General features: G+C 36.1%; 1 protein-coding gene across 5 annotated transcripts in view; it reads left to right on the top strand.

The window, feature by feature from the left end:
* The window catches only part of LOC121318155 (transcription factor EC-like), a 55,291-nt gene extending 40,924 nt beyond the window's left edge, over positions 1 to 14,367 (top strand). Inside the window, exons 1-8 of one of the 5 annotated variants that reach the window (XM_041254534.1) lie at positions 1,701 to 1,820; positions 2,276 to 2,518; positions 3,049 to 3,150; positions 6,136 to 6,256; positions 7,819 to 7,875; positions 11,104 to 11,179; positions 11,820 to 11,967; positions 13,322 to 14,365. In XM_041254534.1, coding sequence (XP_041110468.1) covers positions 1,788 to 1,820; positions 2,276 to 2,518; positions 3,049 to 3,150; positions 6,136 to 6,256; positions 7,819 to 7,875; positions 11,104 to 11,179; positions 11,820 to 11,967; positions 13,322 to 13,720 — 1,179 coding nt within the window. In that variant the 5' untranslated portion in view covers positions 1,701 to 1,787 and the 3' untranslated portion in view covers positions 13,721 to 14,365. Of the gene's footprint in view, positions 1 to 1,700; positions 1,821 to 2,275; positions 2,519 to 3,048; positions 3,151 to 3,846; positions 4,383 to 6,135; positions 6,257 to 7,818; positions 7,876 to 11,103; positions 11,180 to 11,819; positions 11,968 to 13,321 lie in introns of those variants that run through there. The other 4 variants (XM_041254531.1, XM_041254533.1, XM_041254532.1 and 1 more) reach the window with 4 other exon arrangements.
* The last annotated feature ends 849 nt before the right edge of the window (positions 14,368 to 15,216 follow it).

Raw genomic sequence — 15,216 nt, 5'->3', positions numbered from 1 at the left:
TCACTTTACATTGGCTTGTTTAAGTCTTCTAAAGCATTTGGTTGTGAGGTCAGTCAGACTAGCTGACCAACAGCAATTTGTTTGTTTCATACAAATAATTGTAGAAAAGAGGGCTGTATTCATTCAGAAACACCAAATAAATTTGAATGAATTTTCAGTATATCCTGTTTTTTTTTTTTAAAGTAATTGGTCTTTTGCTTTAGTCTGCAAACACAGCAAGAGTTTCAAATGATCAAGCCTGTTACCTTTATAGCTTCATGGCTGGTCTCATGATAAGCACTAGTAATCTTGGACTACCTAATGTCTTAATACTGCATCCATCTCTCCTACAGTACATTCATGTGAAAGTGTTGTGTGAAGTACTACAGTACCATTACAGCATCTAACACTGCAGGCGAAACAAGGTTAAAGCTAATACATAACTGTTTGATGGGCACTGTGCAGTACTGTAGTCAGTACCATTGTCCATCACTTTTTGTGAAAAAGAAAACGATGGCTGTGGATATCTCACTTCATCGCCGTTAATCTGGTAGACATGGATCTCATTCTGTTTGCTATGTAGCATTGAAAATATAAGAAAGTCATTACTTTCTCTGTAAGACAGCATGCTAGGCAACATGGTATTAGGTCTAATCCTGAGCGCTATGCCACCTCACTCGGGTGAGAGACTTGACCAATGATTGTTTGGCAAAGCATTACTAGCTATGAAAACACTGAGAGACTGATTTGAGAAGCTGCATCCCAATAAGCAGATAATAGACACTGTACAGTGGTGCTGTATATTAAAATGTAGGTAGAACAGTACCAGTTCTTTTCAGGACGTATCTTTGTTACAGTATTTCACTGTTGATAATTCACAAATTCTGCTAATTCACAGAAAGACCAAGTCAATGTTACAGCTAGTGCACTTTACTCTATAAGGTCCCTTGACTTATTTACTGTCCTCAGTATTTCATGAGGTTGTAATGTGCAAGTCACATAGTGAAAAAAACAAGCCATGCATGTGTCAGTCCATATGTTGTGGAATACATACAGTTTATATAAATGATTGTGAAATATATCACAACTTTATGATGTCTTCCTTGCAATTCAAGCGATATTTTAAAAGTTACCATTCATTTTTCATTGTACATCTATAAATACTTTATGCTGCTGACAATTAACTTGCCATTAACCAACAGCTAAAACTATAAATACTTTCAACAGTATCATGAAAATAGACTGTATCAAATCTATTGATGAAATGGAGAATGTATTATGTATAGACTCGGGTCATATTTTGGAGAAGTCCACAAATAGATTAGAGCTGTTAAAAAGGCAAAGTTCATGTCAGTTTTTCTTTGGGATCAGACAGACAATGAGCTACAGAAATCAGTGATAAAAATGGCAGCAGAGTTATTTAAAAACCCACAAGAACAAGTAGTATTTATGTTTAGCCCCCTCAAGGAAAATTCAGTGAAACACAAGTCTGCCATTGGTTGTCCGTAACAACGGAATAGGGCAGTCCTGTTGAATTGATAATATATGCAAAGTGCAGATATCCTATTGTGATCAAACCAAAGTAATGTGACATTTTTCTGTTTGAAGTATTTATCAGTCTATGCAATCAAGGTCTGGGCTGGCTTTAACCAATTAGGTCTTTAAGCATGCCCTGTTAGTTTATAAAGTCACCACTGAGGATCAGATTCGGCAGACCTTTAGTACAGGCTGAAGAAGATTTGTCTTCCCATTGGATCGTACTAAAGTCCCTATTAAGACCTGGAGTGAAGTATCTGTCTGCTTTAAGAATGCCACATTTAACAGACTGTAGCTACTACAAGGTGAGGGGCCGGAATAGAACGTTTTAACGTTTTCTGTATCAGATGATTTAATTTTATTATTATTATTTTTTATTCAAGGTGGCTTAACTAACAACATGTCATAACTTTAAAATTACATTTTTAAATACGATTTAAACTTAAAATACCAATATTGATTTGGGGAAATTTAAATCTAGGTCCCAAATCTAATTAAACTAATTTAAAAAGTCTGAAACTAATAAGCCATACAAATGTGGCTATCGATACAAGAACAATATATTTTGTTCAGAACTTGTTATATATTTTTTTTTTTTTTACTCACTTTTTGGTGAACATTCAGTGAAAGGACCTGCTAAAGGTTGAATGAAACAACAGCAGAAGTAGAGCACAGGAAGTTTTAAGACTGGTACAGCAGTGTCATTTGATAATGAAATGTAACAACAACAACAAAAAAAAAACATTTCTGTTTCTTACAGGTCCAGACCCACTTGGAAAACTCAACAAAGTACCACATACAACAAGCCCAGAGACCGAAGCAGTACCTAACTCTAGGTACCAAGCTAGCCAATCAGGGACACTCAGTCTCTCACCTCCATCCTGTACAGTCGCTGGGTACAGGGCAGGTTATAAAGAATGGACATCTGCCCTCTGTAAACGACAACAGTACCCAAGACAGTCCAGTGACACTACTGACACTTGCAGCCAACCATGACAATGAGGTAAATCAAAGGGAAACAGACTTGTTGTTCTGTATTGACTATCACTATTGTGTAATATTTGTGTAATAACGCACTTTTTTTCTGGCATCCCAAAACATGTGGTATCCCACTTGCAGCTTGTTCAGAATACCGCTGCTAGAATTCTGACTAAAATCAGAAAAAGTGAACATATTACCCCTGTTTTGGCATCTTTACACTAAAAACACACTTTTATAAAATGTTTTTCTTATCTTAGTGGGTTTTAATTTAATTTTAAAATTGTTGCTTTTGTATTATTAAGTGTATAATATTATTTAAATTATTAAATGTTATTTATTTGTCCGATTATGGCAGTTGTATGTGGGACATGTTATACAAATGTATTGTGGTTTGTTCTTTAAAATGATCCGGGAATGAAAGCAATTGCAGTGAACATAGTAAAACCTAACTGTATATTATAAAAGCATGCAGTTTAGAATCACATTTAAGAAATTATGAAATGTACACCTTCAATTTTATTTTTTAAAGTATTTTTAATTTTTTTTACTTAGTTCCAAATGGATGAAGTTATTGACGACTTAATGAGCCTTGAATCTGGCTTCAATGGTCATGCTTTGGGATGTATGGAGCCAAATGTTATCATGCCTAACACTGTAAGTTGTGCAATATTTTTCATTCGACACTGTTTGTCATCATATTCGTTAGATATTATTTTTCATTGATTCTAATGTTTGTCATCAAAATGCATTTAAATTTGGTAATTGTTGAAAGCAATGAGTTATAGATACAATCTCACTTTGCAATTAGCAACATATGGCATTCTGCCTGTACATGCAGTCCATCACCAGGACCAGGAATGTACTTCAGCTTGAAGCAAACATCCTGTCTCATTATCTGTCATTATCTGAAAGAAAGCAAGTCTCCTCCTAGTGTATTTAAAATATGGGTTTGGATTCTAACACAGATTAGGATACAGACCTGTGAGATGGCAGTTTCTATACAAGAACATTTTGTGATGAGGCTAAAAGAATTTGCATAACTGCACTGTGAAGTACAATTAGTTGTAATACTTTAAGATGCATTAACTGAGCTTTGCTTTTTAGGAAATCGCAGTATTAAATATTACATAGATTACATTTTCTAACAGATACTGTAAACTAATTAATTAACCATTATTATTATTATTATTATTATTATTATTATTATTATTATTATTATTATTATTATTATTATTATTATTATTAACAACAACAATAATAGTAACATTTGAAATGCCTCAAAATTCCTAATATATTCTTAAGAATTGAGTTTAACAGAAGAATAAACAACTTTTAAAAAAGACAATAGGGATATAAAGGGGCTATAGTCTGCTGAATAATGTTATAAGGGTATTTAGTTAATGTAATTGTTTGGAAAAAGCACATCATTAATTGAAATGTTTCTGTTTGTCGCATGTTGCATCCCTAGAGGTATTGTTACCACGCAGAAGAAACATCCATTGTAGTAAAGAAAAAGCAAATAGAGTCTAATACCATAGATGAGCATGCATCAAAATGTTTCAAGAGTCATGAGAACAGACCTTCATTTGGTGTCATGCAGTTTTGTAACTAATGAAAGGGTTCTGAGGAGGAGGTTCGGTAAACATTAACAAGCACACTTGCTACTTTTGACACAGGGAGAATGCTTTTGTGAATTACACTCTAGATCAGATTAGGCTTAAAGTCCAAGAGGGAGTCAAAGTTCATCTCCTTACATGAGCTAAAGCTAAGCACATTTTCACTTGATTAATGCTTGCAAGTCAGCTTTGAGCAGGGAAGGCGAAATGAAGGAGAAAAGCAAAACGATTGCTATTGTGGAGATTATAGACTCTCAGAAAATAAAGCTGGTAAGAAAAATTGTAATTCTTTCTGAATACTTCTGATGATCAGTTATCAGATTTACAATGTAGCAGCTAATATCAAAGATGGCTATAATCAGTAAGATAGTGGTTATCTGTTTGGTTTGGATTTATCTTTAAAACTTTCTGCAAAATGTGCATTGACATGGTAATTGAAAGAAGCTGTAAATATGAGGGCTGTGGAAATAATTAATCCTTATCAGAAATTACATTCATACAGTTGGAGTGTATATCTTTGTGTTACTTATTGTTACACAACAGATGTATATGACCAAACTGTATTTCTAAAAGTCAAATTCTAATATCCCTGGGTTAATAGGCTGCTTGTTAATTATAAGAAAACTGTAATTAATTAATTCTCTGAACACATGACATAACACTTTAGTGAGAAAAGGTGTTTCTGTGTGGTTGAGTCTGTGATGTATGCTGTTGTTTTTGCAAGACAGTGATCTATAATAACTTAGATTATACACCTTTGATGATAGCTCAGTGCTTTTCTTTTCAATGTATTTGAAAGTAACAATGCTTGCAGCATCATGGTTAGAGTTTGAACAAAGTGAATTCTTCAAATGGAATTTGCTTAACATATCTTAATCCATGTACCAGGTTCCTTACATTCTTTAACAAGAGCTAATTCCTTTGGAGGTGTGACATTTGTAAGCAGATTTTGTTAACTGCAGCTGGTGTAGCGTCAGAAAAGTACAAGGATGAATGGCTCAGTCAAGCTGTGTAAGGTCTAGTAAAATGTTCCCTTCAGGGTTTAATGAAATTATATGATGTTCATATGGATCAATCAATTTTAATTAGACATAGAATGCATCACATCATTTTGCTATGTCAACATATCTTATATATACATATGGGAATACATATGGAATTGTACTTGACTTAAGTGATTGCAAAAAAATAAATAACATTTTTAAAAAGTACGTACTAGGGAACAGTTTTCATGCTCCTGCTTGGAAAATGAGTATTAGATCAGAAGGTAGCATTTAGTGAAGCTCATACTATTGTGCTTATAGTCAGAGATTAGCCTAATCGTGCTATACAGTTAGCTTGGTTCATACTCTTAAGACATTGTTTTGTACTAAAGATGAAGTGGTCTAGTTTGCAGGATCTTAACAACAGCAGCCTACAATTCATAAACCAGCTTATTAGCATTCCAGTGTACTTCTTATTGTATTTAGTTGTGTTAATATAGGATCCCCTGGGGGGAAAACATTAGGGGCATTAAAATAGAGTTCAACAATGGAGGTATTTAGGTTTTCAGCTGTTAAGATTATTACAATATAGAATATTGTCTGCATTGCAATGACTCATATGGCTAGTCTTTCCTCAGTTCTAGTCTGGACTTCAGGCAGAGTTTCAGGGGATGAAAGAGCAACAAAACCCACAGTGAAACCCTGAGCCTAAATGAATATGGTCTGATTGTGTCAGGTTAAACTATCTGTCAATAAAGTACTGCTAGGTTAATAAAAAGCAATATATAAATAATTATGATAAGGACATGCTTTCATGTGCCAAATGTGAAATATACATACACTTCTAAAACAATGGCATGTTTATGTATTTATCCTATTATTATTATTATTATTATTATTATTATTATTAGGCAGACACCTTTGTAAACTGTAATCCAATTGTACACAGAAGCATGTTTTTCATGATAGTTTTTTTTTTTTTTCTCAGACATGTGCTGGGCAGATCCTAATAGTCCTCTTTTTTATTTTTTTATGACAAGCTGCCGCTGACCTGCAGTATTTTGGATGCGTACGGCGGTGACCAAGGTATGACAGCTACTAACTGTGGACTGACATCTGATTCATGTCCCACAAACATCACTGACAAAAGGGAAGCCGCAGGTACGAAACACAACACAAGTTATTTAAACCGAAAACAAGCTGAAGTTATTGTGGGATGTATTCACAAAGCTTTAACTCACGAGTTGCTGTACTTACAGAATGTTTTTATTTATTTATTTATTTTTATGAATAAAATACTGTTTAATATGACTGACCTCATTAACAAACCATTTAAAAAGAGTTTCATGAATATCAAACTAATTTGATATTCATAAAAAAAAAAAACTTAGGAGTTAACTATGTGTATCTCAAAGAGAGGTTAAGAATGATTACCACACAGAGACTTACTTAACTAGTACACTCCAAGCAAATTTGAAAACATTTTTACAGAAATATTATTGGCTGCTTTGCTAAGTAGAAATCATACATTTACAGTAAACCACACAGAAACAGCACCCCACATTTTCTGTCATATTTTTACTTCAGCTGCAAAAAAGCGTGGCATTACCCATTGAATGTTACTGAGGATTGAAAGTTTTTTAGCACACACAGAAATGAGTCGGTGTATTAGTCCTAGTTTGTGAAATAAAATAAAAACTATCAAGGAACCTAAATCCGGTGCTGTTGGAGTACAGTGTGCATGCTGTGTCTTCTTAAAAGAGCTCATAGTGTACTGTACTGCATGTTGGCATTATAAACACTGAGCAGTGCTACAAAAGCAACACAAGTTTGCTTTCAGTTCTGCTACTGCAGCTGTGTGGATAGCCAGCAGTTATCCAATAATACATTGTGCACAGAGTCCATTACGTATTCAACAGATGTGCACTGATATTACAATAAAAAAAAGATAGAAAACAACACATTTCCCTGTGAGACCATAATGAACAAAATGTAAAACCAGTCAAGTACACTGAATGACATTATGTAGGGAGGCCAAAGAACATTGATGTATCTCTTCAGCTAAGTATTGTTTAAAACCAAGGAACGTTTGGGTTTCAAAATGTATTAGCAGCATTACCAATTATCAATGGTTCAGTACACATTAGCTGGATGCCTGTATTCCCAGTCTGGCAACACAGACACGAAGCACACTGTGACTTTTTATGAATGTCATGCATCAAGTAAACCTAATTGATTTAGGAAATAGAAACCGTGTCTCCAGATTTTTTCCCTTCAACAAATATATAAGTAAATTAGTATCTTTTCATATAACTGAGCAGTAGAACATTGGGCCATTATAGTAAGTTCAAGTGACCTTATTAAAATCAACAAAAACTAATTGATTAATTCAATCAAAAATACAATTATATAATTTTAGAAATAAATTGAAATAAAATGTACAGTTTATTTGTGTCAGCAAGCAAACTTGGAACTGCGAGTTAGTTTCTGACAAACTGATCTGATTGTGAACAAATGTTAATGCATTTGGTATCAGAGGGCACACGGCTTGAAAGAAATATCAAAGAGGGTCATGCATGGCTGCTGAGTTACTGGGCATGCCCTGGGGAGGAAGAATCCAAGTTAATCTGAATAAACTGCTGAAGCAGTAACCCAGTCATAAACCCATTTATACAATGTACTGAAACTTCATGCCACAATTTTTGTTTTTTTGTGTTTTTCAGATTTTGACACACGTACTCTAGTCAAAGAGCGACAGAAAAAAGACAATCACAATTTAAGTAAGATCATTTTACAGTATATCTATGTTTTAGATCTGCATCTATCTACAGTACCATGAAAAAGTATTTGCCCCTGTCTGATTTTCTGCATTTTTGACCCGCAACCAAAAAGTCCCATCTTTTTTCATCCACACAAAACACAAACACATACACAGTTCCTACAGTGCGTGAATTAAGTGCTCGTGGTGCAAAGACAGTTCCGAAGTGAAAAGTGAGTGCGAGTACTCTTTGAGAACAAACAACACAAACAAACGTTACAAGACAGACTAACACTCACAGTTTATTTACAAATTACGGGCTCCTTCTAGGTTGTTGCTAACCATCTACAAAAGGAACAGTTCACTGAATCTACACTCCCCTATTTATACCCTTGCCCATGACCCCTAGGTTAACAAGCGCATCTGCTCCTCCAATCCTTGGATGCCACGCTGTCTATCATCAGGGTCAGTGAGCTTGGGTGCCATAGCCCCACCCCTTCCTAAATGGCCGACTTCCACTTACCCAACAGAATAAATTGTCTTGCCATTTGCTTAAGGTTACTCTGTTCCTTCTTTCTAGTGCCCTCACAGGTCGGGAAGGAGATCTAACACCAAGCGTCATTCTATCTCTGTCACAAACACCCAATGCCCCGTGTGAAAAAGTAATCGCTCCCTTAAACTCAATAACTGGTTAAGCCACCTTTAGCAGCAATAGCTGCAACCAAACACTTCCTGTAGTTATTGATCAGTCTCTCACAGCACTGTGGAGGAATTTTGGCCCACTCCTTCATGCAGAACTGCTTCATCTCAGTGACATTTGTGGGTTTTCGAGCATAAACTGCTTGTTTCAGGTCATGCCACAACATCTCAAGGTTTGGATTTTGACTAGGCCATTCCAAAACTTTAAATTTCTTGTTCTTCAACCATTCTGATGTAGACTTGTTTGCGTGTTTCGGATCATTGTCTTGCTGCATGACCCAGCTGCACTTCAGCTTCAGCTCACGGACAGATGGCCTGACATTCTCTTGTAGAATTCTCTGATACAGAGCAGAATTCATGGTTCCTTCAATGATGGCAAGTCGTCCAGGTACTGATGCAGCAAAGCATCCCCAAATCATGACACTACCACCACCATGCTTAACCGTTGGTATGAGGTTCTTACTGTGGAATGCAGTGTTTGGTTTTTGCCAGATATAATGGGGCCCATGTTGGCCAAAAAGTTCCACTTTTGAATCATCTGTCCATAGAACATTGTTCCAGAACTCTTGAGGATCATCAAGGTGCTTTTTGGCAAACTTGAGACGAGCATTCATGTTCTTCTTAGTGAGCAGTGGTTTCTGCCTTGCTACTCTGCCATGAATCCCATTTTTTCCCATTGTTTTTCTGATGGTGGAGTCATGAACACTGACCTTAGCTGAGGCAAGAGAGGTCTGCAGATCTCTGGATGTTGTTCTAGGCTTCTATGTGACTTCCTGGATGATTTTATGGCTTGCTCTTGGATAGATTTTTGCAGGATTTCCACTCCTGGGAAGATTCACTACTGTCCCAAACTTTCTCCATTTGAGTGTGGTTTGTTGGAGCCCCAGAGCATTAGAAATGGCTTTGTAACCCTTTCCAGACTGATAGGCATCAACAACTTTTTTCTGGAGGTCTTCAGGAATTTCTTTTGATCTTGGCATGATGTGCCTCTAGAACCCCTGTTCTGACAACTTCATTCTGAATGTAAGGGTCAAAGTTAGTCAGATTTATATTGGGCAGGGCTGGCTCAAATCAGGCCTGATTGTTAACCAAAGTATTCAAACAGCTGACCCTAATTATCCCTTTAATTGTGTTGAGTTAACTAGGAGGGCAATAACTTTTTCACACCTGAAGATTGCATGTTTGATTATTTTTCACACCAAACAAATGAAAGAAGCACCAAACTTTGGTGTCATTGTTTCTGTCAGACTCCCTCTATATACTACTACAACCCACAAAAAGATCTGAACAAATTCAATGTGAAAAATGTGCAAAAATGCATAAATTAGACAGGGGGCAAATACTTTTTCACGGCACTGTATATGCCTATTGTACATATTTACTTCCTTCCCACACACTTCACATGTTTAATTATGATTAACTATACAGAGGATGTGACTAGGACTTTGGCATTAGTGTTGCAGGCATTAGCCAATTTAATATTGTTATTTGATATTGTTATTTGTTTAAAGTGTTAGCGTCATACAGTAGGTTGAATTTACTAAGTGCCACAAACACAATATATTAAAGAAATCCTTTACATTTTATAGATTTTCTACATGTTTTTCTTGAAGCTGCAGTATTGTAGAATCAGGTCCTTAGTTCTTGGCAATAGAGGAAACAGTACATTGTAAGACTAGACAAAGCTTTAAGTTATTTTAAAGATTTTTTTTTTTTTTATGAAAGTCTGTTTTTTTATGACTACGACATAGTTCTAGTCTGTTTATTTTATTCATAATTTATTTTGAACAACAGTAGAAAACTCTTTGAAAAATGCAATAGCATCAGAGTTTAGGTATGGTATTTTTGACACAAGGTGCTTGATCTGGGGGCCTTTGTCCACAAGGGGGTAATGTTGTCTTATAGACAGTGTGTGAAGAAGTACAAACTCAGTTTTAGCATTTATGTCTGTCTCAATAGCCAAGAGAGTTCTTTATTATCACCAGGCAGCTTGAGTCAAAACCAGTGGCATTTATGTATTACTACTGTATAGAAATCTCAGACTTTGAGTTTAATAAACCTGCGGTCACTAACACGTTAGCCTTGCTATACTACAACCGAAATGCTCAAATTAAGGGATATTAATGCCACATCAATGCAAACAAAAGATAATTACCAAACGAGTAAGAGCCTTTACAGTACCTGTATGGGAAAGTGCCTTGAAGAAACATTCACAAGCAAAGCTGTAGCAATTTCTTTGTAAAACAAGTCTTACGGCTGCCCCTATGTTCCCTAAAGTCTGTTACTTTCCTGATGCACATTTGAATGCCTAGTTGAAAGTTGCTAGGCTTTACTGTAATGTAATGTAATGGCATGTTCATTGCTGCTCAGACTGATCTGCTCTCTTCCCATGAAGTTTATTATCCCTCTAGTAGCATTGACCAGGCAGTGTGTTGTGAAATGTTTGGTAGCTACCTATGCAGTACCTTCTCTATGAAAATGTTTGTACTGTACAAAGTATTCATTTTAAAGAAAGCCCACAAAATAACCCTGCAGTGTTTTTTGTTAACAGTTGAAAGAAGACGAAGATACAATATCAATTACAGAATCAAGGAACTTGGCACACTAATTCCAAAGTCAAATGACCCGTAAGTATAAATAGAAGCAAAATATGTGTAGGCACGCTGAATTATATGCACCATATATTGTATGAGTCCAAACTATCACATGCATATATCAGACGCCAAGCAAATAAGCAAGTACTTGTGTAAAAGTCTGTACACAAAGCGTCTGCCAGTGTACTTCCTATCTACTATAGAAACCAGGCAGCGCGGAAATGCAATTTAACTTGTGCTAAAAATTTAAGTGAAGGTTACAGTTTCTGCCATGCTATTAGCACATGATAAAAGAGATTATTAGCTAAGATCAGACAAACGTCTTATTCTGAAGAAAAGGATAATTTTACAGCCACTCATTTCTTAAAGGAGTAATGACATCAAGAATGTGCTGTATATAGCTTCCCTCCCAAAGCCCCATTTTTATTTTTTATTTCTGACACCAATTTTAATTCTGGGATTAATTTTTTACCATATAAGGGCTCCGGAATTGACTTTCTGCAGAAATACTTAACTATTCTATTAAAATTCCCTATTCAGAAGCAATAATGTCCAAGAGTGAATAATGGTCATGTAAATCATCATTTCTTATTAATATAAAAAGCCTTTGTAAGTTTTTTAAAAATTCTGCTGATGTGCACATTTGTGAAAAGGTTATCTTTACATCCTGCAGTGATATGCGATGGAACAAAGGAACGATTCTAAAAGCATCGGTGGAGTATATCAAATGGCTCCAGAAAGAGCAGCAGCGAGTGAGAGAGCTTGAGAACAGGCAAAAGAAACTGGAACATGTCAACAGGAGGCTTCTCCTGCAAATTCAGGTCTGTAGAGGCTGCAGCAATGCCAACAGTTTAAAACAACTAAAAAAGCAAGTGGGGTTCTCATTTGCATACAAGTTTCCCTATGCCTTTAACTGCACCAGGTAGCAGTAATTACCTGATTAATACATACACACAGCTGTGTCAGGAGGAAAGAAATTAGCTGTGGATTTGATTCGCCTAATCTATTGAAGACAAATGTAGCTTACCTCTTTTTAAAATTATTCATTAAAATGAAGTGGTTTATATTGACCTATTTATAGAGGATGCAGCAGAAGCATTACAGAACTCATCACCTCCTGATGCATCCCAATTATTTACAAAATGAATTACTCTGTATCACGATAAGACATGCAATTCCCCCCCTTCAAACTGAAGTTATCAGAAAAAATGCAATTGTATACTAATTGTTACTGTAATTTTTCCTTGGTGGAACAGACACAGAGCAGGCTGACACAATCAGGTTACAATATTTGTGTAATTATGTATTTTTAAATGCTGCCACACATCCAATGATACCTCATTAGAGAAACAATATGAAGCAGCTATGGTTGGTACACACCAGGACCTTAACAACATTTAGAACCAAGTTTATAAGTAGCTTCTATATTTTAGTAGTTTACTGCTTGTTTAGTGCCTGTTTGTAATTGCCATATTACAAAGAACCTGTGTGTAGTTTATATTTAAAGTTAATTGGGTGTGTTAACTACATTTTAACAATTACTGTGGTGTACAACAGGTAATGTCATAGTCAAGCTACAAATGTAACCCTTTGTCCCTGACTCTGGAAGGTGTTACATTTAGTATTGTTCTAATATTTTGATTATTTATTTTTTTTTTTTTCTCTAATGATAATATATTTGTACACAATTGTCCCATTGTTATACTACAGCAATGATGTTTAAATAAAACAGCTGGATCCAGTGTAAGTCCAGTCCAGGACATGGACTTTTACATCCTCCAAGGTGCTTCAGAAATCAATGAAGGCAGGTTTGGACTACAAGTGGTGTGTGACCGAAAGTCCTTTTTACGAAAGATGAACAAGCATAGGTTTAACATTCCTGGGCAATAACTTTTTAAGGAGCAGATGTCACCTGATCTGGAATACTCTGAGAGAAATAATAACAATTTCCTAAGATTATTGTGCCATGATACACCCTTCTGGGCACGGTTCACTTGAACGACCCTCATAAGATATAGAAGGTATACTGGAAAGCTCTATAGGGTTTATACAACCTCCTAGGCTGGGTTCATTTAAACAACTTTTGTAAGATATAGAGGAATGTACTTTCAAGTGGTTCATTAAGGCACACAGAAAAAAAGATGTTTTCATTGATGCATTTTTTCATTGATGCAGGAGCTGGAAATGCAGGCCCGTGCACATGGACTCCCTACCGTGACCTCTTCATTAGCGACTGTGGACCTCACCTCCCATCTCATGAAGCAGCAGCAGCAACAGCAGCAGCCTTACCAGGAGGACATGAATGGAGAGTACATGCAGCAGGCGGCAATGTCTCAGATATCAGGCGCTGACCTCAAACATGGCTCAACGACCTTCTCCGATCCACTGTCACACTTCACAGACTTCTCCTTCAGCGCCACACTAAAAGAAGAACACCGGCTGGATGAGATTCTGATGGGTGACAACGTGTCTCCATTTGGGACTGATCCTCTCTTGTCTGCCACATCACCCGTCGCGTCCAAAGGGAGCAGCAGGAGGAGCAGCTTTAGCACTGATGATGGGGATGACTTATGATAGCTGATAGCAGTGCAGCTTTTTACTGACTTTTACATTTCTTCACAAATCTTCCAGTTGACAGACTCTATCCTGGCCCGTCCTGCCGAGCACCAGTCCCATCATTTCCTTTTGATCAAACTTCTTTATGACGAATGTATTCAAACAAGTCAAGGAGACTAATTTCAGCACTGATGACTTGGACAGTAGCAAACTTCAGCATATCTAGTATATAAATATAGTAAAGGGAGACATCGGCTGTAAGGATTCAAAAAACTTTAGCACAAAGTTCTGGGAGATCATACTGTTACCACCTGCCCGATAATGTTAAGCAGGGTGGCTGTAATTATTGCATTTGTTTAAAGGTTATTAACTGTCAGATTGATGCACAGACATATTTTAGCCACAGTCAAGAAAAGATTTTCTCTGATAGCGCCACAAAAACTTAGAGGCCTTCAGAATTGTGTCTTTTATATATATGTATATTTTAATATCTGTGTATATTTATACATGTTTTAATCTAATCACTTCAAATAATGTTACATTGGTGATTCATTATGTTATCTAACCTGTAACACATTTGTTTCTATTTTTGGTGAAAAGAAAAATAAATGCATTTTTGATACACCTATGACTGTATGCATTATATGCACGCACAGTATTAGTAATGATTTATTCCTATAAGTAGCATACACCACTCCACTTGAAGAATTTTACATAATATAAACAGGTATTAATAAGTCTTCTTACACTTTAATGCAGTTGAAATTTTACTTAGTCTAAGCTAATGTAGGTGTTAGATGGCATAGCAGGTTCATACACTAGCCTTTTACCACCGAGCATCCAGGTTAAAATTAAATGAGTTTGTTAATCTCAAAGTAATCCTAGTGAACAATGGGTCCACATCACAAAACCACCACCACGTCGTACAGCTGACAGTGAGAAAGTAATCAAAAAGACAGCAAATATTGGAGGTCACAGTAAAAGACCTGTTCAGTTACCAAACAAGATTGTGGTTAAGATGAGAGTTTGGGACAGTTTGGATTTTAACTCAATTGACACGACACATGAACCAAAAGCTCAGCACAATAAAAAAAGGGTGTGGAACTCAGGTAGGGTCATAATAGGAGGCTGTGTGGTCCAGTGGTTAAAGAACCAGGCTTGTAACTAGGAGGTCCCTGGTTCAAATCTCACCTCAGCCACTGGCTCACTGTGAGATCTTGAGAAAATAATTAGACCTCCTTGTGCCCGGTCTTACAGATGAGACATTGCTGGAAGTGACTCTACAGCTGATGTGTGGTTCACACACCCTAGTCTCTGTAAGTTACCTTGGATGGAGGAGTCTGGTAAATAATATTGATATTGTATGTTAAAGTACATTTGCATTTTTCAATGTCTACAGTATATTATACATTATTATATAAAAATGTTATTTAAAAGAAAAATTGTACAGTAACTGTTTCTCAGTACAGAAACTTTTTTTTGTGTGTTTTTTGTTGCATTCTCAAAAAAAAATA

Source organism: Polyodon spathula, chromosome 7, assembly GCF_017654505.1.
Source record: "Polyodon spathula isolate WHYD16114869_AA chromosome 7, ASM1765450v1, whole genome shotgun sequence".
NCBI classification, from domain to species: Eukaryota; Metazoa; Chordata; class Actinopteri; order Acipenseriformes; family Polyodontidae; genus Polyodon; species Polyodon spathula.
The sequence above is the reverse complement of the archived record's forward strand: the minus strand, read 5'-3'. Positions and strand labels throughout refer to the sequence as shown.